Source organism: Lynx canadensis, chromosome D2, assembly GCF_007474595.2.
Source record: "Lynx canadensis isolate LIC74 chromosome D2, mLynCan4.pri.v2, whole genome shotgun sequence".
Taxonomy (NCBI): Eukaryota; Metazoa; Chordata; class Mammalia; order Carnivora; family Felidae; genus Lynx; species Lynx canadensis.
In genome coordinates this window covers 43,512,901-43,538,404 of record NC_044313.2, presented here as the reverse complement: position 1 = coordinate 43,538,404, position 25,504 = coordinate 43,512,901, and the positions used below count along the sequence as shown (strand labels likewise).

General features: G+C 37.7%; 1 protein-coding gene across 1 annotated transcript in view; it reads right to left on the bottom strand.

Annotated features, from left to right (window-relative positions):
- The window catches only part of LOC115527573 (glutamate receptor ionotropic, delta-1), a 261,333-nt gene that overhangs the window by 96,602 nt on the left and 139,227 nt on the right, over positions 1-25,504 (bottom strand). The window contains exons 7-10 of the mRNA XM_032595161.1: positions 21,641-21,742; positions 19,992-20,189; positions 16,172-16,496; positions 14,834-14,972 (exon numbers count right to left, since the gene is read on the bottom strand). Of these exons, the coding sequence (XP_032451052.1) occupies positions 14,834-14,972; positions 16,172-16,496; positions 19,992-20,189; positions 21,641-21,742 (764 nt within the window). The remainder of the gene's footprint in view (positions 1-14,833; positions 14,973-16,171; positions 16,497-19,991; positions 20,190-21,640; positions 21,743-25,504) is intronic.

The following is a 25,504-nucleotide window of genomic DNA, read 5'->3' as shown; positions in this document are numbered from 1 at the left end:
ATTGGGTGTAGTGTTCTATAAATGCCAACCATGTCAAGTTGGTTTATAGTGTTGTTTAGATCTTCTACAGCCTTACTGGTCTTTTGTTTACTTGCTAGGTCAGTTTATAATGGGATGAAGTTAAAATTTGGACTATTTTAGATTTTTCTGTTTCTCCCATTAGATTTGTCAAATTTTACTGCATACTTTGATGCCTCCTTATTAAGTGAATACATATTTAGAACTGTTTTTCTGATGAAATTGCTCCTTTTATTGTCACACAATATCCTATTTTATCCCTTGTAATACTGTGTGGTATACAGATGACCCTTGAACAACATAGGTTTGAATTGCATGGGTCCACTTGGATTTTTTTGGATACAGTATAGTACTGTAAATGTATTTTCTCTTCCTTATGATTTTCTTAATAACACCGTCTCTTCTCCAGCTTACTTTATTGTAACAATACAGTATGTAATACATATAACATAAAATGTGTGTTAATTGACTATGTTATCAGTAATGCTTCCTGTCAACAGTAGGCTATTAGCAATTAAATTTGGGGGAATCAAAAGGTATATGTAAATTTTTGGTTGTGCAGAAGTCAACACCACCAACCCTTGCCTTGGTCAAGGGTCAATTGTGAAGTACTTTCCTACTGAGATAGCCTAACCAACTTTCTTATGCTTTTTGTTTGCATGGCGTATCTTTTCCCTTCCCTTTCAATCTACCTGTGCCTTTAAGTTTAAAACGCTTGTAGACAGTGAAGTTTTTCTTGTTTATAGTTGTTAATGATGGAAGTTTTAGTCAGATACCCACTACTCCATCATGGCAGGTACAGGAATTCCCGCATTCTTTTTTATGAGTACCATTTATATGCACCACCTTCCTTTTCCAGTTTGTGGTGCCCCGAAGGAAGGAACTGATGTGTAGCTCTGTTAAAATGCATTTGTTAGATGCAGCCAGTCACTTCAGTCTATTGAAATTATATAGATCTTTTTTTTTTCTCATCAGAGGCATTGCTTTCCAAACTTTAATATAAATAAAAATCACTTGGAGACTTAGTGAGACACAAATTTTAAATCGGGAGATCAAAAATGAGGCCTGAGATTCTATTCTATGTCAGCAATACTGGTCTGTGAAACATGGTTTGAATAGCAATAATAGGATTTGCTAACTTGCAAAGAGTCATTCGGGTCTTCTCAGCAAGGTTACCAACCTAAATGACTTGATGGTAGAAGGTAGGTATGTGAGAGTGTGAAACCAACGGATGTAAAAAAAAAAAAAAACACGAAAAAAAAAACCCCAAAAACAAACACACAAACAAAAACAGAGGATTAGCAGGACCAGATGTAACCAGAAGAGTGCTAGCACCACCAGTCATTCAAATTTAAATATTTAAAACACTATGATCTACAAATTAAAAACAAACAAACCTTGTGAGGTAAATTCACATCATATCCAACTATTTATAATTCCTATTCAATGTTTTTATCCATATATTAATTGTAAAAATAAACACTTGATGTCCAAATTAATAATAAGCCATGTGTAAATAGTCTTTAAGTTCATTCTTCAAAGAGCAATTGATCTACCTTGCGTTTGACCGTGACTTCTTAGATACAACGCCAATAGCATGATCAATAAAAAAAAACTGAAAATAGACTTCTTTTGGCCTAATTGATAACTAGCCCTATCCTTCATATTATTCCCCATTTTATCCACAAATATATCTTAAAACAAGACAGGTCTTAGGAAAGCCCATATATATATATATATATTTCTCTCTTTCTTTCTCTGTATATATTTTTAAATATAAATAATAACTTACTAATATATAAATAAACAAATATATATTTATAGTTAAATATAAATAATATAAAATAATAATTATAAATAATATATAAATGTTTAATTATTCATCTCTCATAACCCTTTTACTTATTAATACATAAAGTTCTTCCATGTCTTTTCATACCTTGATAGATCATTTAATTTTAGTACTGAATAATATTCCTTTGACTGGATGTACCTGAGTTTATTTATCCATTCACCTCTTGCTTCCACATTTGGGTAATTACAAGTAAAGCTGTCATAAAAATTCATGTGCAAGTTTTTGTGTAGATATGGGTCTTCAGTTCATTTGGGTACAATGCCAAGGAGTGTGACTGCTGGATCACATGGTAAGAGTAGGTTTAGTTTTGTAAGAAACTGTCAAACTTTCTTCTGAAGCTGCTGTACCATTTTCCATTCCCACCAGAAATGAGAGTTCCTGTTGTTCCACATCCTCACCAGTATTTGGTGGTGTCAGTGTTTTACATTGTGACCACTCTCATAGGTGTGTAGCAATATCTCATTGTTATTTTATTTTTCAGTTCCCTAATGATACATATTGCACATCTTTTCATATGGCTCTTTGCCATTTGCCTATCTTCTTGGTGAGATATCTGTTCAGATCTTTTTTCCCATTTTTAAAATGGGTTATTTGTTTTCTTATTGCTCAATTTTAAGAGTTCTTTATATATTTTAATTAAAAAAATTTTTTTTACATTTATTTATTTTTTGAGAGACATAGAGACACAGAGCACAACTTGGGGAGGGACAGAGAGAGAATGAGACACAGAATCCGAAGCAGGTTCCAGGCTCCGAGCTGTCAGCACAGAGCCCAACGTGGGGCTTGAACTCACAAACTGTGAGATCATGACCTGAGCTGAAGTTGGATGCCCAACCGACTGAGCCACCCAGGCACCCCAAGTTCTTTATATATTTTATATACTAATCCTTTATTTGATATATATATTTGCAAAGATTTTCTCCCAGTCCGTGACTTGTCTTCTCATTCTCTTACCAGTATCTTAGTCACAGTTTTAAATTTTAATCAAGTCCAACTTACCAATTTTTCTTTTATTGATTGTGCTTTTGGTGTTGTAGCTAAGAAATCATCACCACACCCAAGGTCATCTAGATTTCAGTTTATCACAAGACTGCAAATAATTATAAAAACATTTAAAATAAAAAGCTTACAGCAAGTTTTGTGTGTATAAAGATCATTTTTTTACATCAGGAAGATTGGAAGGAAAACCAATCGGAATAAATTAGATTGTCAGTGTGTTCAATCTTTTTATTTTCCTTTCTGAAATTGTACGAATGTGTGGGCATAAGACAAAGCTCTTATCATGGATTGCCTATCTTTCCCTAGCTTAGCACAAGAATTTATCTGAAGGAAGTATATGCTTATTTTAGTTTACAAATTTGATGTTTCCAAATTCGACGAAAAGATGAAGAAACATTTTAAACACCATGACTAGGCCATCTACAGCAACCTCTCCGTTTTATAGATACAGAAACTAAGAATGAGAAGGGACAAGTGACTAATGTCATCTACCCAGCTGGTGACAATACCAAAACAGAGTTGTCTATTTCCTAGACTATCATCTTCTCACTCACTTCTCCCAGTCATGCTGCTTTTCCTCAATCCAGGAATCCAAACCTCAGGGCTATTATTTTGACTGCCAATATCCTTGTCAGCAACAACAATTGTATCTAGACTTACATGGTCTTTTCTATGTGCCAGGTTATATTCTAAACTATAACATATATTTGTTAATCTCCCCTCAATAGTCCTATGAGATAGATGCTATTCTTACTCCTATGTATAGGTGGAAAAGTGAAGTACAGAGAGATTAGGTAAATTACCCAAGATCACACAGTTAGTGGGAGAAAAGATTTGAACCCCGGCAATCAAGCTTTAGTGTCTATGTCATTACAACCACACTCTGTACATCTCTTAGTCATGCCACTGTGCTTCTGCTTGCCAACATGAGCCTTCAGGCCAAATGGGATCCCTCTAAATGTGATCCTTCTGAATTCTACTCACCTAGAACTTTAACCAAAGCATTTCCTAAATACAGGGCATTGATGCCTGCACTGCCAAACCACCTGCCAATGCTACCATTTTTAAATGAGTCTGCTTTCATCATAACGGGTGAAGATTAATCTGTAATTGCAATGGAGAGGAAAGTAATTACATTTTGAGGCATGTTTAGTGAACTAAAAGTAAGATAGGCCCTCATCCCTGAATGGGCCTCATACACACTCCAAACGAAAAAGCTAAAAATTGCTTAAGGTAACTGTTTTATATATATATATACATACATATATACATACACATATATATGTATATATGTATATATATACATACATACATATACACATACACATATATGTATATGTATATATATACATATATACATACACATATATATGTATATATGTATATATATATGCATATATGTATATATGTATATCTGTTCTCTAAAAAATTTCAATCTCTCTTGGATACCAGCCTTCCCTATGTCTTTAAAGGAATTTATAGGTTTTAAAGACCAGGACATTTACATGGACAGTGACTATGAACATTTATAAGGGGTATTACAATCATTATTGAATGGTTTTATATTAGTTTGAAAATGTATAGGCTGAGATCATTTAGATTAATAAGAAAGATTCATCAGTAAAGAGAGGACATATACCCATCATTAAGCCTTCCAGATACCTACTAAAATGACTGTGTAATTTTTTAAACTATAGGAAATAGTGTATCATGAACCTAGGGAAGGATGCTACCCACTTATCAGATATTTTGGGAAAGCAAATTAGTGGGAGATAGCAATGGAAGATTCAAATTCATCTTGCTTTGAAAGTGCATCATCTCAGTGGATTTCCCTTTGTATATATGTGGACAAAACAGTTGAAAGTAATGGAGCAGTTGAAAGCAATAATGGAAGGCCCTGGAATTCCTCTAACTTCTGCAGAATACAGTGTTCAGAAATCCCAGTTCACTGGCATTTATCTCTGACACAGAGAAGAACATTTCCAGAAATAAGGCTAAGAAACACTGTGGCTTTTCTTACAGTTGTAGAGACTGCATCAGTCAGGATTCTAGAAACAGAAACTTTATCAGGGCAAAAGCACTAAAAAGGAAAATTTTCCATTAAGGCACAGGACTGGTAATGGGAATTCATGTCACAGTTTCTAGTTAAACTCACCAGTCCAGGTTACGATCTGAGGGGGTGATTCTACCTGCAGCCAGGTTAACTATTAGGAGGCTCACAGAGTCTTTACATATCAGTTTATGGAACGAGTTATCCAGAATCAAGGAAGAACAAACTAGACATCAAAACAACAAAATGGAGGTACAAGGAAAGGATTTAGTATGAAGTAAAACATATGTAAATATTTTATATTATATTGCATTGAAGACACTAAAAACATATTGTTTGAAAAGTATATGTTAAAGAAAATATAGTTTTAAAAATATTTGGTTTTCTGTAGGCATAATTCACTATAGTAAAGACTCTTACAACAGAAAATTAAAAATTCCATAAAGAGTGGCAGAGACATAAAAAGAGGTACTAACAGAGTGATAAGGAGAGCAAATGAAGGGTAAATACAAACATAAAAGGAGAATTTATATACTCATTAATGTTGTTGAAAAGGAAATGAACACTGGAGAAAATCTAATCAAAAATTTGGAAGACAAACTGAAGAACTCTCAGAATAAAAAGTAAAAGGATGATGAATTGAAAATTATCAAAGAGAATACAACAGACATGGAGGACTCATAACATCAACATATGAAAAGTTAAATTTCCTGGAAACAAAATGAAAACAAATGAAAAGAATGTAATACACAAGGAAATATTTAATAGATAACAAAATTATTGAGCTAAAGTTATCAGGTTGTTTTTGCATGTAAAAATAACTCAGAATTCTAATCATAATTAATAGCATATAGGCCAACTCGTTAAATATTGACAGAAGTTTTTAAATTCAATGATGTTATTAAGGTTAATTACGAGGAAGAAAGCATAGAAAAGGAGGAGAAGTAAAGGAGGAAGAAAAGAAGAAGGAGGGGAGAAAAATGAAAAGGGATTAGAAACAGAGAGAAGAGAGAAGGAAGAAGATAAGCAGGGAGATAAGGAAAAAGTGGGAAATAATGGAAAGAAGACAGAGAAGAAGGAAGAAGGGGGAATAGTTAGGAAGAGGAGGGGGAGAAGGATAAAGGGAAAGAGAAGGAGGATAAAGGGAAAAGGAAGAAGAAAGTGATGAATAGAAGGGATAGGTGGAGAAAGGAATAAGAGGGAAGAGGAGAAGGAGAAGGAAGGATTAAAGTAGAGGGAGGAAGAGGAAAGGCAGCAAGAAGGGTATGAAGGAGAGAAGAGAAGGAGGAAGGAGAAGAGGAGGGAGAAAAAGAAGATGGAGAAAAAGAGGAGAGAACAGAGGAAAGAGTGAGAAGGAAAGATAGGAAAAGAAAAAGGAGGGGAGAAGATGGTGAATGGAGTATTCTCAGGCTTCTGTATAGCATTACATACAGGAAAAACAATGGAGCAAATTCTATAGAATCCATACAATAGAGCAAATTCTATACAATATTAAGGGAAAAGTTGTAACACAAGAATATTATACCCAGCTAGGTTTTAATTCATGCATAAATGCAACAGAAAATGACTCTCATATATATTATCTAAGAAAATATACCACTCTTGCTAGATCTATTGCTCAAATAACTACTCTAGCTGAACAAAAAGTCATCAATAAAGAAATAAACAATGGCTAAATTGCAGAATAGAGAGATTCAACAATCACTGAAACCCCTGGAACATAGGCTTCAGTCCAAATAATGACCATAAATGCAGATGGGATAAAACAAAAGAATGAAAATGACAAACATATATATTAGAGAAACTATTATATATTAGAAGAAGGAGGATGAAGTGGAGAAGGAGGAGACAAGAAATAACAATAGTAAACTGGGCCTAAAAACTCAGATTATAATACCAAAACATGATTGAGTAGGTGGAAGGAGAGGAGAGAAAAAGAGTATGCCATTATCATCTTACATAGGAAGAGATACAAATATACGGTTTCACATTTGATTCTGAAAGAGAAATAGCAATGCATGTAGATTAAGCATAAAGAAAACCACTAAAGAGTAAAAGATGATGCTTACTTTCCAGTTGTGGTGGTGGAGGGTGGGGAAACCACAGTAATAATAATGGTAATAGAATGCTAAACATCATAAAAACAATTTAGAATGTATAAGTAGAAATGATAGAAGATTAAATATATTTACATTATACTACCTGTCAATTGTATGCCAATAAATTGGAAAACCTAAATGAAATGAACAAATTCCCAGCAACACACAGTCTACACTAAAGAATAATGAACACCAGGATGCCTGGGTGGCTCAGTCGGTTAAACATCTGACTCTTGATATTGGCTCAGGTCATGATCTCACAGTCGTGGGGATTGAGCCCCATATCGGGATCTGTGCTGAGCATGGGGCCTGCTTGGGATTCTCTCTCTCTCACTCTCTCTCTGCCCCTCCCCCTCAAAATAAATTAATAAACTTAAAAAAATAAATAATAATAAACACCAATCATCCTCAAGTTTTTACCCAAAAAATTCAAGAGAAGGGAACACTTCCTAACTTATCCTATGAGGCCAGAATTATCCTGCTACAAAATCCCAAAAAAGGGAAAAGAAAACTACAGACCAATATTCTTGAGTAATATTGATGCAAAAATCCCCAACAAAATACAGTAAACTTGGTTTGCAAGCACAGTTTGTTCTGGAAACATGCTTAAAATCCAAAGCACTTGTATATCAAAGCGAATCTCAAGAACCATTGGCTCAGCTGTGATCATGTGACATTTGGTGTCACATACTACTCATATTGCAAGACATGGCTCATTTATCAAGTTAAAATTTATTAGAAATGTTTGCTCATTTTGCAGAACACTTGCAGAACAAATTACTCATAATCCAAGGTTTTACTGGACTAGGAAATTGAATTCAATAGCATAATAAAAAAAATTATGCACCAGGACTAACCAATATATTCTTGGAATACAAGGATGGTTCAACATACAAAGATCTATCAGTATAAAATAGTACGTTACCTGAATGGAGGAAAAAAAAAACCACATCATCTCAGGGGAGGAAAAGCATTTGACAAAATGCAATACGATTTCATGATAAAAACTCAACAGACCAGGAAGAAAAGGAAACTACCTTAATATAATAATGGCCATGTATGAGAAACTCAAAGCTATCGTCATACTCAATGCTTGTCCTCTAAGGTCAGGAACAAAACAAGAATGTCCATTTTCAACACTTCCATTCACCATAGTACTAGAAGTCTTAGACAATTAGGCAAGAAAAGAAAAGATTTTCAAACTGGAAAGAAAGAAGTAGAAGTATCTCCGTTGTCAGACAACATGACCTGATATGTAGAAAACTTTAAAATCAGACACACACCCAAACACACAACTATTAGAATTAATAAATGAATCAGCAAAGTTGTAGGATACAAAATCAATGCACCAAAATCAGTTGCATTTCTATACGTTAACAATGAACAATCTGAAAGGGAATCCAAAAGCAATTCCAGGTAAAATAATATCAAAAAGTATAAACTACCTAGTGATACACTTAAAACCAAAAAAAAAAAAAAAAAAAACCAAACAAACAAAAACACATATAGTGAAAACTAGAAAATTTTTCTGAAAGAAATTAAAGACACAAATAAATGGAAAGACATCTGTGTTCATGGACTGGAAGACTTCATATCGCTAAGATGTCAATACTACCTAAAGCAATCTACAAATTCAATGTAACCTCTATCAAAATTCCAATGATGTTTCAGGGAGAAAGAGAAAATTTCATTCTAAAATTCCCCCCCCCCCCACAGGGGACCTCAAATAGCCAAAACAATTTTGAAAAAGAACAAAGTTGGAGACCTCAAATTTCTTGAATTCAAAACATATTACAAAGCTATAGTAATCAAAACAGTGTGGTACTGGCAGAAGACAGACACACAGACCAATGGAATAAAGCAAAAGCTCCAGAAATGTTATCACATTATATGGCCAAATGATTTCAAACAAAGGTGTAAAAACCATTCAATGAGAAAAGGACGGTCTTTTTAACAAATGGTGCTGGGAAAGCTGGGTATCCTCATGCAAAAGAAGTAGGACCCTTACCTTAGTTCACGTTAAAAAATGAACAAAATGGATCAGAGACCTAAAAATAAAACCTATCTCCTAGAAGAAAACGTATGAAAAATTTCATGACATTGGATTTGGCAATGATTTCTCAGAAATAACAAAAAAGCAAAGGCAACAACAACAATAATAAAGAACAGATAATATGGACTTCGCCAAAATTAAAAATTTCTCTGCACCCAAAGACACTACCAACCGAATTAAAAGGCAACCCATAAAATGGGAGAAGATAGTTACAAATCAATATCTGATGAGAGAGTAATACCTGGAATATACATAGAAAACTACAACTCAGTAACAAAAACAAACAACCCTATTAAAAATGGGCAATAGATTTAAATAGACATTTCTCCAAAGAAAATATGCAGAGGGACAATAAACACATGAAAAGCTGCTCAACATCACTAATTATTAGGAAAATGGCCAGTCAAAACCAAAATGAGATACCACTTCACACCCATTAGGACAGCTATTATGAAAACAAAAACAAAACAGGAAAACAAGTGAGGGTGAGGATGTGAAGAAACTAGAAATTTTGTGAGTTGTTGGTGGGAATGTGAAATGGTGGAACTGCTGTTGAATATGATAAAGTAGTTCCTAGGAAAGAGAAAGAAAGAAAGAAAGAAAGAAAGAAAGAAAGAAAGAAAGAAAGAAAGAAAGAAAGAAAGAAAGAAAGAAAGAAAGAAAGAAAGAAAGAAAGAAAGAAAAGAAAGAGAGAAAGAAAGAAAATTAAACATAGAATTATCAGATGATCCAGCAATTCCACTTCTGACTGTATACCTGAAAGTACTGAAAAGATATACTGAACATATACCTGTACACCCACGTTTAGAGCAGCATTATTAAATAGCCAAAGGATGGAAGCAACTCAGGTGTCTATCAACAGATGAATGGATAAACAAAATGTGGTATTAGCATACTATGGAATGTTTCTTAGCTTTAAAAAGGAAGGAAATTCTGACACATGCTACAACATGGATGAAACTTTAATATATGCTCAGTGAAATAAGCCAGTCATAAAAGGACAAAAACTGTATTACTTCACTAATATGAGGCACCTAGAATAGTCAAATTTATAGAGACAGAAAACAGAATGGTGGTTTCCAGGGTCAGGGAAGTGGGGAATGGGGAGTATTGTATAGACTTTCAGTTTTGCAGTATGAAGTATTCTAGAGATGGATGGTGGTGATGTTTGTAGAACAATGTGAACATACTTAATGACATTAAGCTATACACTTAAAAATGATTAAAATGATAAAATTTCTGTTATGTATATATTACCACAATTTAGAAATTAAAATTAAAAACAATAAACATGTATTTTAATAATTATTCTAATATCTAAAGTTGTCTTAAAACAAATTGTGAAGTTTATCCACTAAGTTAAAAACAATAAAAAATAATAATTTAGGGGCACGCACCTGGGTGGCTCAGTCGGTTGAGCATCCAACTTTGGCTCGGGTCATGATCTCACGGTTCACGAGTTTGAGCTCTGTATCAGGCTTGCTGTGTCAGCACAGAGCCTGCTTTGGATCCTCTGTCCCCCCTCTCTCTCTGCCCCTCCCCACCTGCACTCTCTCTGTCTTTCATAAATAAACATTAATAAAATAAAATAAAATAATTTAAAAATTAAAAATACAGGAGACTTTCCATTGAATAAATTGGGGAAAAATGTTTAATGACTTCCTAAAAAGTAAGGGATCAGACAGCTTCAAAAAGGAGATGTTGTGGCAGGGGTGGAGTGGAACAGAGTGACATAGGAGAAACATTTTTTTATACTATTAAACTAAAGTTTGCTTTACTCCAAATTAAATTGTTATGAATTAAGATGTTATTTGAAATGCCTGGGGCAACCACTAAAAATATAACCCAAAAATATATAGTAAAAGAAACAGCATGATAATTAAAATGGTATATAAAATATATCTATTTAACACAAAAGAAAGCAGTAATGGAGGAAATGAGGGACAAAAGAGGTGTAAGACATAGAGAACAAATAGCAACATGGCAGAAGTGAGTTCTTCCTTATCACTAATTACATTATATGTAAATGGATTAAAGTCTCCAATTAAAACAGAGACTGGTAGAATGGATTAAATAACGTAATTGAACTACATGTTGTATAGAAATGACTCACTTTAGATTCCAAGACAGATTGAAAACGAAAGAATAAAAATATATTTTGTGCAAAGAATAACCAAAAGAGAACTGGAGTGGCTACACTAATATCAGACAAAGTAAACTTTAAGGGAAAAGTTTTTATAAGAGACAAAGAAGGACATTATATAATGATAAAAGGGTCATTCGATAAGAGTATTAAAAAATTCCAATTAGAAACAAATCTACACCTAACAATAGAGTCTCAACATATGTGAATCAAAATTGATAAAATTGAAGGGAGAAATAGGCAGTTCTGAAAAAAATGGTCAGAGAGTTTAATATCCCACTTTCAATAATTGATAAACAACAACAACAGAAGATCAGCAAGTAAATGGAAAATATGAACAGCACTATAAACCAACTAGACTTGAAGATGAAATAGACAATATGAATTGCCCTATAGCTATGAAAATTTTAATTATTAATTTAAAAGCTCTAAGAATATGAAATCTTCTAGATGGTTTCCCTGGAGAATTATACCAAACATTTAAGGATGAATTAACACCAACTTTATATAATCTCTCCCAGAAAATAGAAGATAAGGGAAGACTTCCTAAATCATTTTATTTATGAAGCCAGTGTCACCCTGAAACCAAAACTAGACAAAAACAGTACAGTAAATAAAGTGCAAACCTCTATTTCTCATGAAGGTAGATGCAAAAATCCTCAATCAGAATATCAGCAAACAGAATCCAAAAATATATGAAAAGAATCATAGATAATGACCAGGTGAGATTCATTCAAGGTACGTAACATTTGAAAAACAATCAATGTACTCTATCGTATTAATAAGCTAAAGAAGAAAAATCATATGGTCATGTCAAGCAATGCAAAAAAAAAAAAAAAGCATTTGAGAAATCCAATACCCATTCATGATAAATAGTCTCAGCAAGCTAAGATCTATCAGTTTAATGCAATTTCAACTATAATTAATGCAATTCCTATCAAAGCCATGGAAAAATTCTTTATAAACACAGACAAGCTTACTCTAAAATTTATGTGGAAAGGTGAAGGCCCTAGAATAGTTAAAACAATCTTAACAAAGAAAAATAAAATAGGATGAGTCACTCTGTCTACATATTAAGGTTTACTCTGTAGCAATAGTAATCAAGATAGTGTAGTATTGGCAAAGGGATAGGCACATCATCAATGGAACTGAATGGAAAAATGGAAAACTCAGAAACTCACACATGCCCAACTGATTACTGACAAATCACAAAAGAAATTCAATGAAAAAAGGATAGTCTTTTGAATAAATGATGCAAAAGCAATTGGACATTCATAGACAAAACCATATATATATATATACATATATATATGTATATATATATACAGTTTATAAGAAATAAGTCAAAATTGACTGTGGACTGAAATACAAAATGTAAAATTACAAAGCTTTTAGGAAAAACACAAAAAACAGGAGATTATCTTCATGGTCTATGGCTAGGCAAGAGTTATACTTGACACCAAAGGTATGATCCACAAAAGAATAAATTTATAAATTGGACTTTACAGAATTAAAAGCTTTTCTTTCTGAAAGACCTTGTTAAGGGTTGAAAAGAGAGAGTACAGAGTGGAGAAAATATTTACAAACAACATGTTTGACGAAGAACTAGTATCTAAAATATATAAAGAACTTTCAAAACACAACAGTAATAGTCAAACAATCCAATTAGAAAATGGGAAAAATACATAAATGGATATTTCACCAAAGAGAATAATACTATATCGATAGCAATGAGCACATGAAAAGGTGTTCACCACAACTACTCATCAGGGAAATGCAAATTAAAACCAGAATGAGTTATCAATCCATGCCTATGAAAATAATAAAATAAAAAATAGTGAAAATACCAAATGCTGGCAAAGATGCAAAGAAACTGGATCATTCCCACATCACTAGTAGTAGTAACATAATATTCCACAGTCACTCTGGAATACAGCTTGATACTTTCTTATAAAACATGCAATTACCACATTATCCAGCAATTGCACTCTTGGATATGTAGCACAAACAAATGAAAATTTCTTCACACAAATATCCATAGTGACTTTATTTATAATTGCACAGAACTGGAAACAACCCAGATGTCTTTCAAAGTGTGAGCTGGTGAACAAGCTGTGGTACACTGGATACCACTAAGTGGCAAAAAGCAATGAACTATTAATACACACACCAACCCGGATGAATCTCCAGAGAATTAAGCCGAATGAAAAACGCAATCCAAAAGGTTCGATTCCATTTATATAACATATCTGAAATGTCAACATTTTAGAAGAGGAGAACACATTAGTGGTCACCAGTGGTTAAGAACAAGACTAGAGGGGAAGAAGTGTGACGCAGGTGGGTGTGGTTATAAAGTGAAAACACAAGGGATCCTTACAGGAATAAAATTCTTTAGCACCCTTACTATGGTGGTGAATACACAAATCTACGCATGTGAAAAGATTGTGTAGAACCCAATGTGCACACACATGCACATAGTAATGAGTACAAGAGGAGAAATCAGAATAGAATCAGTCAATTGTATTAATGTCAATACCCTGGTTGTGATAAGATACAATAGTTTTTGCAAAATGTCACCACCAGGTTGAAACCAGTTAGAGAATATCATGAGATCTCTCTGCATTATTCCTTATAACTGCATGTGAATATGTAATTATCTCAGTAAAATTGTAAACCAAAAAATAAAACTGGATAATTTCATACTAAATTTTGAATCCTGCCCAGCATCCGAAGTGTTTTAAATAGGCAGTTGGGAGTTGTATTAGCTGGTTAAATGTGGATGACCAGTAGGGCTATGGATCAAAAGAATCCATATAATGATAGTGTGATGAATTCAAGGAGAAATCACTGAAGGCAGGGACACAGAAAACCTTAATCAGGGATCAAGTGAGAGATGACAGTGAAGCCAACATTGTACCCAAGGAAATGCAGACTAGATCTGTGCCTTTGGTCACCTCATTTCCAATACCCCTTCACTTTGCCCAAGTTCATTTGCAATTTACATAATATGTGGAAATCTCCTAAAACAGAGGCATTTCCAATTTATTTCACCATGTTGAACTAATTCTTTTATGCCATATTTTTACCACTTTGATAAAACAAAGAAACATTCTCATTCCCTGGTTTCAGTAATTTTATAATTTTATAAATATATGTGAAATAAGTTTTCCAATCACTGTGATAATGACAGGTTTTTAAAAATAATTTTAAGGCGTTTGAGGATTTGAAAGAAACATCTTACACTTGTGGTCTTAATTAATTTTAATTTAATGTTTAGAAAATTTTGATTAAATAAGTTTGTAATCAACACTTAAATGCCTGAGGAAATTTAATTTGTTAATTTTTAATGTTTTGATTTCTTAGTCTTACAAGCAGCATTTCAATGTTCAGAGAAGTATTATTTAATTCATTTATACATTTATTTAATTGTGTATGAAATAAAATACAACAGGAGTGAAGTTCCTTATGGGCTAAAGATCATAATAATCAACTTGCAGATCTGGGATCTAAGTCGTCTGCCTCCATGACACCAGGCTGCCCTGGACAAGACTACATGCTCTCTTTACAGCCTCTCGGAGCTGAGTGGTCCTAATCTAGAAGGATGACTGGATCTTACCTTATGGGGTTGTCCATCCTGGACACGGTGAGGAATGCAGCAAGATTCGCCGTGTAGGAGGAGCACACGATGAGGGTGAAGAGCCACCAGCTGCCCATCACGATGCGCATGGCCATGGAGTTCACTGAGGATTCGCCACCTGCAGGGGGCCAGCACAGTGGATTGGTCCTGGGCTTCCACTCTCACTCCCATCCCCACAGAAGTACTCCAGGCTGAAGCCTGGCTTACGGAACCACCACTGGGGATGGGCTGGGGAACAGGGGAGTGATTTGCTGACTGGTTATGGGGGACCACAATGACAATTCTGGGAAAAAACCCAAAGCCCGCCAATCTCAGAAAGGAATGAAGGCCCACCAGATACGAAAAAAACGTAGGATTCGCCTTTTAGTGATGTGGTGTTTGTCAAAATGCCAAGGATAGAGTTCTGAATATCAAATCTTCCAGTTAGAAGACTCTACCTCCCTGTGTTGTTTCCAGGGCTGCAACCTGATGTAAGATCCTTTCGAATTTCAGATTCATAGAGAGTAGTCTCAGGAATTCTGTAAATATAGAATTACCTCCTACCTGGAGGGTTCCCCAGCTTTCTTTCAAACCTCAGAAATGAGATATCACTTTTATTAATATTCAGCCCTCACTAGATGACTTTTTTTTCCCCTGGGATTTTCAGAAATCATTGCCTGTGACTTGCAGTCAGAAGCTGCCCCGTTGAGGCCAATTATTTCTCCCTGGTCCCTTAGGTGGTAGCAGAAGAAAGCTTCTCACTGACTGTTCTTATGTAACCTTGCAAACAGGTGCTACAGGCTTTGCCATGGTGCAAATAAGGCCAACACTCACATTAGGGAACTTTGCAATTTGTTGTTTTGGTCCAAACTGCATAATCCTGTAACTCACCAAGTGCTCTCCAGACTTCACAAAGAAAGGGGACTTTGTATCTCAAGAATGGATGGAGTACTGCTTAGATGATTACAAAACAATTGTGATTTTTTTTTCCTATTAAGACTTCAAATTTAAGTGAGATTCAGTTTCATCTGACATACCCCATGTGCATAACAATCAATCTGATGTGGGAGGGGAGAAAAGTGCAAAGCAGAACTCCAAAGTCAATTTTATCTAAAGTGCAGAATTAGGCTTTGAAGTTGAGTTCCTTGTCACTTCAATTTAATTTCTATCTGATATAACTCAGAGAAACTGAGTGCAGCATGATATCAGTATCGTTCTAGAGATTAAATAAAACTGCATTTAAAAGGACTTTGGCAAAACGCATCTAAGGAATCTGCCAATGGGCAAGTTCTTCCAGGCCCGTGGAGCTACAGCAACATCAGGAAACCAGGAAAGTACCTTGCTGTACGAAGGCGCCGTAGACTATCCAGATGGCACTGTGCAAGGTGGCCGAAGCGGATGGTCGGGGCTGGGCAGCACTTTGAGCCCTCACGGCCTGTATCCGATTCAGCACAAAGATGAGCACACCCACCACAGGGATGGCGGCTGCAATGCAGGCCCAGACAGCAAAATCAAATGGAGCAAAAAGAGAGAAGATGCTGATTTTCTCCTCGGGCTTCTTGATTAGGATTCCCACTGAATAGTCCATGTACCGCTTGCTGAAGTCCACAACGCTCTCCCTCTCCGGGGTGATCGTGATGGCAGAGATGGCCAAGTCTGCTCTCTGAAAGGCAAAATCATCTGATCAGAAAGCAGTACTCAGCTTCCTGCTGGGTCCCACCCTGTGTCAAGGCTCGCCCTCTGCCCTTTGGGTTACTCGGTCCAGAGGAAATGGATTCAAGAGGTGACACGCCGTGACCTTGAATACTGTAAAAAAAAATAATCCAGCACTAAATTGTCTGCTTGAATTGTAGTTTGTCTTTACTTTCTTCTTCTCACAAACTATCACTATCTTCTTTCTTTTGCTGGTATTTCTCTCTACTCCATCCCTGCCCCCCACCAAGAAGTCCCTTCTCTCTTCTTCTAGGCTTATCTGCATCCTTCTTATACCTCCATTAAGCCTCTCCAAACTTCCATTAGCCCACATGATGTCTCCCTTTTCCGAGGTTCTTCAGAAATTATACGGTGAGTTGTACAACTACTTTATATCTCATCGATGTCTCAGTCCCTGGTTGTTTTGTATGTAGACTCTATGCCAGAGAGTAATGTCCTCCAAGCAAAAAGGGGTTATCTACTTCTCTTGATTGTCCACTGCCCTTAATTCATGGCCTCTCAGACATATGGGTTGATTCTTCATATTAGTAAAGCCACGTTGTAAAGAGACTCTCTGGGCACTCTGTACTGTGACCTCTAAAGCAACTTGCAAGATTTCTGCTTTCCAAGATGGGATTAATTTTAAAATAGACAAAGACTCCATTAAGATGGAGTTAGATGTGAGATTAAAGCTGCCAAGACTGGTGGAGGTTAGGATACCTTTGCCTAGATGGATGGTGGCAGCCAATAATGGGCCTGGAGTCCCCACTTAAACCACTGGAACACTAAAATATATAATGACCATCCTGATCTTGACTCTTGGACCTCTAAGTGGGAGGCATCAACAGAACTAGGTTTATTTTAGGGGCATTTAGGTGGCTCAGTCGGTTGAGCATCCGATTCTTGATTTCAGCTTAGTCATGATCTCAGGGTTGTGAGATTGACCCCTGTATCTGCACTAGGCATGGAACCTGCTTGAGATTCTTTCTCTCCCTCTGCCCCTCCCCCGCTCATGCACAGACACACACACACTCTCTCTCTCAAAAAAATAATAAAATAATAAAAGAAAAAAAGAAAATATCTCCTCAAAAAATAAAAATAAAACTAGGTTTTAGAATAACCAGCTCTAACAACTAATTCAACCTGTATATGTAAATTGGGAAAACATACATAGAAAGATTTTATCAGAAAAAAAATTATCAGGTCTAATATATGAGCTAGAGGGGCAGCAGATATACTGATATTGTAAACTATGAAATCCAAAAAATAATATAAAAAATAAATAAATAAAATAAAATAAAATAAAATAAAATAAAATAAAATAAAATAAAATAAAACAAAACTGAAATCCAACAACATATCTAGAGCAAGGAGAAAAAATGTTGGAGGTAACGTTGCTGAAGCTCTCCTCTTAGAGTTGTCACATTTGCATCTCTGGTTCTTGCCTCTTTTTTCAAAAACTCAAGATCCAGGGATTTATTTTTAAGGATTTAGAGAGTTCAGACCATAATTAAGGATTAAGAAGAGATCTAGTGGAGCAGGATAGGTTTATAAACATAGGAATAAGGAAAAGTAATTAATTAAACCAGGTCCAGAAGAAGTACAAGGGATCGACTCATGACACAGGTAGAGGGATGGCTTGTAACATGAGGAAAACAATCTCTATGGGATATCGCTGAAGGGCCCAACAAAGGACAAGGTAAGGAACTTGGGCTGTCCTGAAGACCTAGCTGAGGTTAGAGACCACACATTGTTCACATACCCATCTGAGCAAATTTGTGATTTTCTCCTCTAATTCCATGCAGCAACTTGGATGTCAGAGTCAGCGGGTAGATAATATAATCAAGTCAGGGTTTCAGTACAATAAGAAACCCAGAACAAAAAGAATCACAAAAGATGAAGGGAACAGCATTATCTGATCAACCACTGAGGGCACACCAGGCAGGGAAGGATGCAGTATCACAAGGGCACAAAATTCTTACAGAAGAATGAACCTCAGTGGAACAGGGCAGATACAAAAGACCATATATCATATGACTTCATTTATGTTAAATGTTCACAAAAGTATTTCTATAGAGATAGAAAATAGATCAATGGTTGCCTAGGGCTGGGGTTGGGAATGGGATTAACTGTAAATAAGTATGAGGGATATCACTGGGTTGATGGAATTATTCTAAAACGAGGGGCACCTGGGTGGCTCAGTTGGTTAAGCGTCTGACTTTGGCTCAGGTCGTGATCTCATGGCTTGTGAGTGTGAGCCCCACATTGGCCTCTGTGCTGACAGCTCAGAGCCTGGAGCCTCCTTTGGATTCTGTGTCTCCCTCTCTCTCTCTGCCCCTCCCCTACTCATGTTCTGTCTCTCTCTCTTCCTCAAAAATAAATAAACATTAAAAAATTTAAAACTAGATTATGATGATGGTTGCAGAACTCAGTAGATTCACTAAAAATCATTGAATTGTATATCCTAAATGGGTGAATTTCATATATAAATTAATACCTCAACAAAGTTTTTTAAAAAAAATCTTAGGGGAAATTGGAGACATTTGGTCTGCCTTTATGAGTTTATAAAGCGAAGGACCAATGTTTTAGGAGCAAAGGTTCAAAAGAGTCAGAAGGTTAACAGGCAGTCGTCATGGAGTGAGACAGTGACAGTAGTATGTAGGACGCTAACAAGATGCATCTGTACGGTGCTGATGTGGAGCACAAACAAAGGTCACTGGAGGTGAGGCGGTCAAAACGCTGGGAGCCCAGGGTTGTCCATAGGGATGTCAGAAACATCAAAGTTGGTGGCAACATCAACACTAGAGAGGGAAGGCTTTAGCAGATACCACCATCATAAATGATTGTAAGGAAATGACCCAGAGGTCATGGGAGGACAGGAGGCTTGGTTGGGAACACAGTGAACTGGCCTCATACCATGAGTCTCAATGAGGATCCAGGCTCTATAGGAGACAGGAAGAGTAATTATTTGAAACTAATTTGAGGAGGTAGGGAATGCTGTATCACTTACACACAACAATACAGACACATGCACACACCCATTCACACACACACACACACACACACACACACACACACTTGCATATACACACCCCACCTGTGGGTCATGAGGGAGAAAAGAATAAGCATTCATTAACTTCCCATGAGAACTAAGTTCTTATTTCAGCCCAAATATGGGGGTAGGTTTCAAGAAGGTGTATTATAAAGCAGGCTCAGCAGATAGGCTCAAAAGGAAAGACAGCAATGAGCACTGAAGGAAAACACAGAGTGCCAGGAAATGAGAAAAATAAAAGAGCAGAAATGGGTGGGTTGAAGAAAAGAGAGTCTTAGTGAGTGAAGAGTGAGTGGTAGGCTGTGGTTTGTTTAGTTAGTTCCAAGGTTCTAACTGCCTAATGGATCAAATTTAGATATCACCCCAGAGGCAGACTAGGGTGCCCCTCCCCATGGTCCTGCTTTTGGGACCTACCTTGCTGATGAGCTCCCCGATCATTCCGTTCCAGGAGGTGTTATGGAGCTGGTGACCATACCTGCCATCGGGAGCTTGGTAAATCTCATATTTGAAGCCCAGAGCTTTGGCCAATGCATCCAGGACATCTATGGAGAACCCTTTGTAGCGCTTGGGCTGTCCAAGGATGTTCTCAGCCACCATCACGAAAGGCTCTTCCTGAGGACAACAGAATGGATGTTCTTCAATTAAATAACAGGTTCATTAACACATATATTTCCAGGGTATTATTGGAAAGATCAACCTGATGAATCATAGCTTTAGAATGTTTCCCAACATGGGCATGTATATGCGCAATTTAGGGCTGGAGTCTGAACATCTCTGCCCTTTTTTAAAGCAGTTTATGGAAACTCAGAGCATACTACATAGGAAGATCCCTGCAACCAGCATATTGATGGAGGAATGGAGATTTACTTGTCCTGTGTGATGCTATCCCAACTTCTGCCCAGAACCCCATTGCCAGAATGACATGATTTGTTTTTATTCCTTCATTTGTGACATTCAGGACTCCATCCTTAGGAAATGCCATAATTCTTCAGGACCCACATAAGAACTGTGGTTACTTCTCATCCAGGATAAAGAACTACAATAAAAGCTCTATGATATTTGATTGAGAGAAGACAGAATTACATCTATCAGATTGTACTAGAAAATGGATTCTGATTCATGGGAGAATGTCATACCATAAGTCAAAGGACAGGACAGAATTAAACCCCACAGTGTCTGAGCCCAAAGCCACATTCACACATTCTGTGCTTTGTCATGTGTGCTCCTGTAGGGCATGCAGTCCTCTGGAAAACACCTCAGCCTTCCCCGCCACAATCCTGTGAAACTGACCAACAGTGGACTTTTGGCAAATAGCCTCAGAGAAAATACCTCATTAATTTAACTGGGAGTGTGTGTGGGGGGGGGTGGGGGGTGGGTATAATGCCTATTATGTGATGTGCATTCAGGGAATGCAGGAACACTGCTGCCAAAGGCTTCTAGAGCCAAGGAGATGTCAGTGCCTGATGCAACAGAGGGGACATTTGAACCATGTCTGGCCAGCTGATAAGAAGTAAATCTAAAATGTCTCCTACAGCTCTGGAAAGGTGAAGGAAGAAATTGAAAAGAAGATGATTCTAAGATCTCTTAAAGATCTAAAAGTCTATGATTCCAGGACATCCATGCAGAAAAATTGCAACAAATGGTTTTCATTATAAAGTCTGCGCCACATGGGGGTCATCAGCGGGATTGGGTGCTGGAAGAATGTCCTCCTCCAAGCATCTTTCTGGGGACTCTGGCTACCAGCAAAGTTCTCTTAAGGACCACGAGTAGGTCAACATACTGTTTACATCCAGGAGCAGGTAGAGATGGGCCAGCAGTGGATCCAGATTTGTGATCTTTCTGTAGAGCAGCCCAGTCACCTCCCATGGAAGGCCCTGGGGCAGAATCTCCGATCTTACTCTTACATCATTATTTGCAAAATTATTTGCCAAAGAGGCCTTATGAACACTCAAGCCACTACTCAAGATCCCCTTCTCTCCAAACCCAGTATTAGACCAAATGGAGAGAAGCCTCTAGCTCAAAATCCTGAATGGTGAACCTCCCCAATATGCCCATGATCCTACCAAGACAGTCACCACTTTGAGAGTCAGTCCTTGGAGGCGGCTGCCCATGGGCCTCTCTTGCAGGCTGCCATTCAGACCTTTCTCTGAGTCCCACGTCGCCAACTGTGAAGGAAAAAGGGAGTGTGAGGGACAGAATGGGCACCTGTGTGCACCTAGGAACTCGTCTCCTAAACTGGGATCTTGAGTCAGGCACAGAGGTGGACAGCAGTCCAATCCATTTCCCAGACACTCAGAGCCATCTTCAAACCTTAGAAAGAATACAGGTGTGATAGAAAGTTCCACTTCTTCCATCAGCTCATCTGGAACTCAAGGACCTGCCACGTCTTTAAAATAAAACCAATCGGTAAGAACTTGTTTCTAGAATGAATATTTCTGTATAATTTTATTCTGCCTGCTCACTGAGGTCATGTCACTGTGTCTCCCACAAAGTGTCTTCTTTCTTAATTACAACTTTACTTGCCTGGGCCAGAGGGCCCTTGAGTTCAGCCATCGCTGCCACCAGGGCAGGATGATAATCAGCAGTGAACCAGGTAACAAAGACCCACATGTACAGCTTGTTTTGCACCCTGATGCCTAGTGCAAAGGTCAAGAGCTCACTGCCTGTCTTCACTGTAATGCATATTTCATAATTTTGCTTGATATGCAGGTATAGGCTAAGAATACACACACTCTGATCCACCATATTTTCCTGAGCTTGCAGAGTTTATCCAATAGGCTGATGCATCTCTGACAGGCACCCTGAGGTGGTCAAGGATACCCTATCCTGGCTCAGAAACAACAGGAGACACAGAAGTTCTTGGGACCTGCTTCCCCTCTCTGCATCCCTGTAGCGTCCCGGCAACCATGATGAACTTTTTTGTCTGATCAATGATTCTCAATCACTAATTGGTGAAATGTAAACAAAATGCAGATACCAGCCCCCATCTCAAGGGAACTTAATCAGGATCCCAGCACTGAGGGATTTTAACACTTCCCCAGCAATCCTCATCGAGAAACCCTGTTCTTCTAGGTCACTGCATATTAGATTCTCTTAAGAAGGCTTTTAAACATATTGAAGGCTGGGCCTCACCCCCAGAGATTCAAATTTAATTGGTCTGTAGTGGGCTAGATATGAATATTTTAGCTTCCCAGGTGATTCTAATGCACAGCCAGGATTGTAAACCACTGCTATAGATTAAAGCAGTGATCCTCAAACTATAATATGCACACAAATTATCCAGGGATTTAATATGCACTTTCTGATTCTGGAGCCTGTGATTATTCCTGTCTAACAAGCTCCCAGGTGACACTGCTGCTGCTGATCTATGGCCACCATTTAAGTAGCAAGGGGTTAAATAATCAAATAATCAAACCACTGCAGGCAGCATCTACTCTTCATCAGAAAAAGTCCACAAGTACCCTAGTTAGGCTGAACAGAAGAACTATTCATCTGTGGAGAAATGTCACCAGGTGTCCTAAAGAAGCCACCAGTAGTACCACCTAAGGACACTTCTATTTTCCCAGCATGTCCTGTAGCCTTGATGTCTACAGCAGGGTCTGCACACTGAGCTCTGACTGTGAGGCCACAGTTGCAAAATCTGTAGGACCATTCCACCTGGAAGATACTAGAACCCCGAGACCTAAAGCAGGAACATCAGAATGAGATACATGGTTGTAACCTGGTTTAAAAGGAACATGGAAACTCCAGCTGTCACTTTGCACACAATGCCAACTAAGACTCACTCCATCCTAAGTAATAGGATACCTAGTGGTGATGAATGAATCATTTAGTTAAGAGCATGGCCATGTGCTCTGAGGAGCTCCTCACAGCCACCACTAATTAATTTCAGAGGCACTGCAGTAAAGAGCAAAGTTAAAATCTACCCAAAGTCCTGTTCAAGGATAGCAAAGATGCCATGCTCTGGTAACTGGTATCATCAGAATGAAAGCTCATGGCTATTTCTCCACTGGGTCTCAGGAAATAGCACTGGGACCCAGAATCACTTCCTGCATCTGGGTCAAAATTTTGGTCAAAGGGAAGAGACAAACCCAGACAAAAAGAGTCAAGGTGTTGATTCCCTACATTCTTTGGACCTTCTGACATGGACGAGGGGACTCATGATGTGTATTTGGGCTGCTTGCATCTTATTCGCATAACTATCAGGCATTGGAGCTGCTCAGCCCTGATGGGTAACCTGCACTGACTGAGTTGGGTGGTGTTAAGAAGGTCCCTTGGACCACCTCAATGACTGAAAGAGTCATAATGAAGGCGATCTTGTCCTAATGATAACATGTGAGTTCCAAGTACAAGATATTCTGCCTTGCAGCAAGACATGAATTCCTAACGTGCTGCCAAACCCCCTTGGCACAGGTGAAGGGGCATCTGAACGCTGTGCTACCCTGGCTTAGATGAGCAAGCACCTGGACTGGGGCCCTGTTTGGTCTTGATCAAAGAAATTTTACCTGGCTGTCTAGTGGGATTGTAATCAGTCATAGGAATGGAGAACGGAGGCACAGGAAAAAGCAGTTGGAATGAAGCCCTGTCCTTCTAGAGTTTTAGCTCAGCTGTGAGAAGGGCTCTGCCTCTCAATGCCTGTCCATACAACCTTCTTTTTCTAGCCCCCTGCCTGGCTCAAGGCAGCAGCACCTCTGCCCCAGAGTATTGTCATAGCCTCCTCACTGATCTCGTTACCCCCAACCTCTCTCTCTTATAGCCTCCTCCATCATGCTGATATGTATCCTTGTAATAAACAAACTGAGACACGATCTGTGTCAATGAAAATTTTAGAACAACTTCCCATTTCCTACAGAATATATTCAAACACTCTGAAGCTTGGCCTAAAAGAAAGGCCTTCCTCATTGAGATCCAAGCCTGACCATCAGCTTACTTCAGTTTACATAGGCACAGTCTATGCCAACCCCACCAAACCCTGCACCTTCCTCATGCACCTCACACAGCATGCTTCTTCCTGACCCTACATGTAGTTCCTTCTGCCTGTAATATCATCCCTCTTTGGTTGGGTCTGGTACATTCTTATTCATATTTTTTAAAAATAAGTTTCCACTTTAGAATAGTTTTAGATAAACAGAAAAGTTGTAGAGGCAGTTTAGAGACTGCCCATATACCCTACACCCAGTTTCCCCTATTTAAGATGTTACATTAGTGTCATACATTCCTCACAGCTAATGCAATGTTTGGCCCAATTTCCAATTATACACAGCTGCAGTAGAAAGCATCTCCAGTGTCTTCCATATTGGACCTCAGTCCGTGATCCTACTGTGCTATTTGGGTTTGTTATCCTGTCCACTGAGATTAAAACCTTGTCTTCATAAACTGTCTAGAAATTTGGGCCATTCGACTAGACCTTACCTTGCTTATTCTCATCTTAGAGTTTCCAACCTTGCTTTGAATGCCATGTTCTTCTCTCAAATGTCAACTTACTCTGTATGGTAAAGATTTGGGGAAGAAGATAGGAACTTGGAGATATGAAAGCAGCATATGTTCAGTAGTCAGCTGACTGATATTCTGGTTGTTTCTACCACTTACCTGAACGACCTCAGACAGCATGTTTTACTGTGGTGCTTAAAACACAGAAGGCAGTCTACAAATATTTTTTTTTTTTAATTTTTTTTTCAACGTTTTTATTTATTTTTGGGACAGAGAGAGACAGAGCATGAACGGGGGAGGGGCAGAGAGAGAGGGAGACACAGAATCGGAAACAGGCTCCAGGCTCTGAGCCATCAGCCCAGAGCCCGACGCGGGGCTCGAACTCACGGACCGCGAGATCGTGACCTGGCTGAAGTCGGACGCTTAACCGACTGCGCCACCCAGGCGCCCCTACAAATATTTTTTAAATAAATATGACTCCATTGAGATTCCATTTT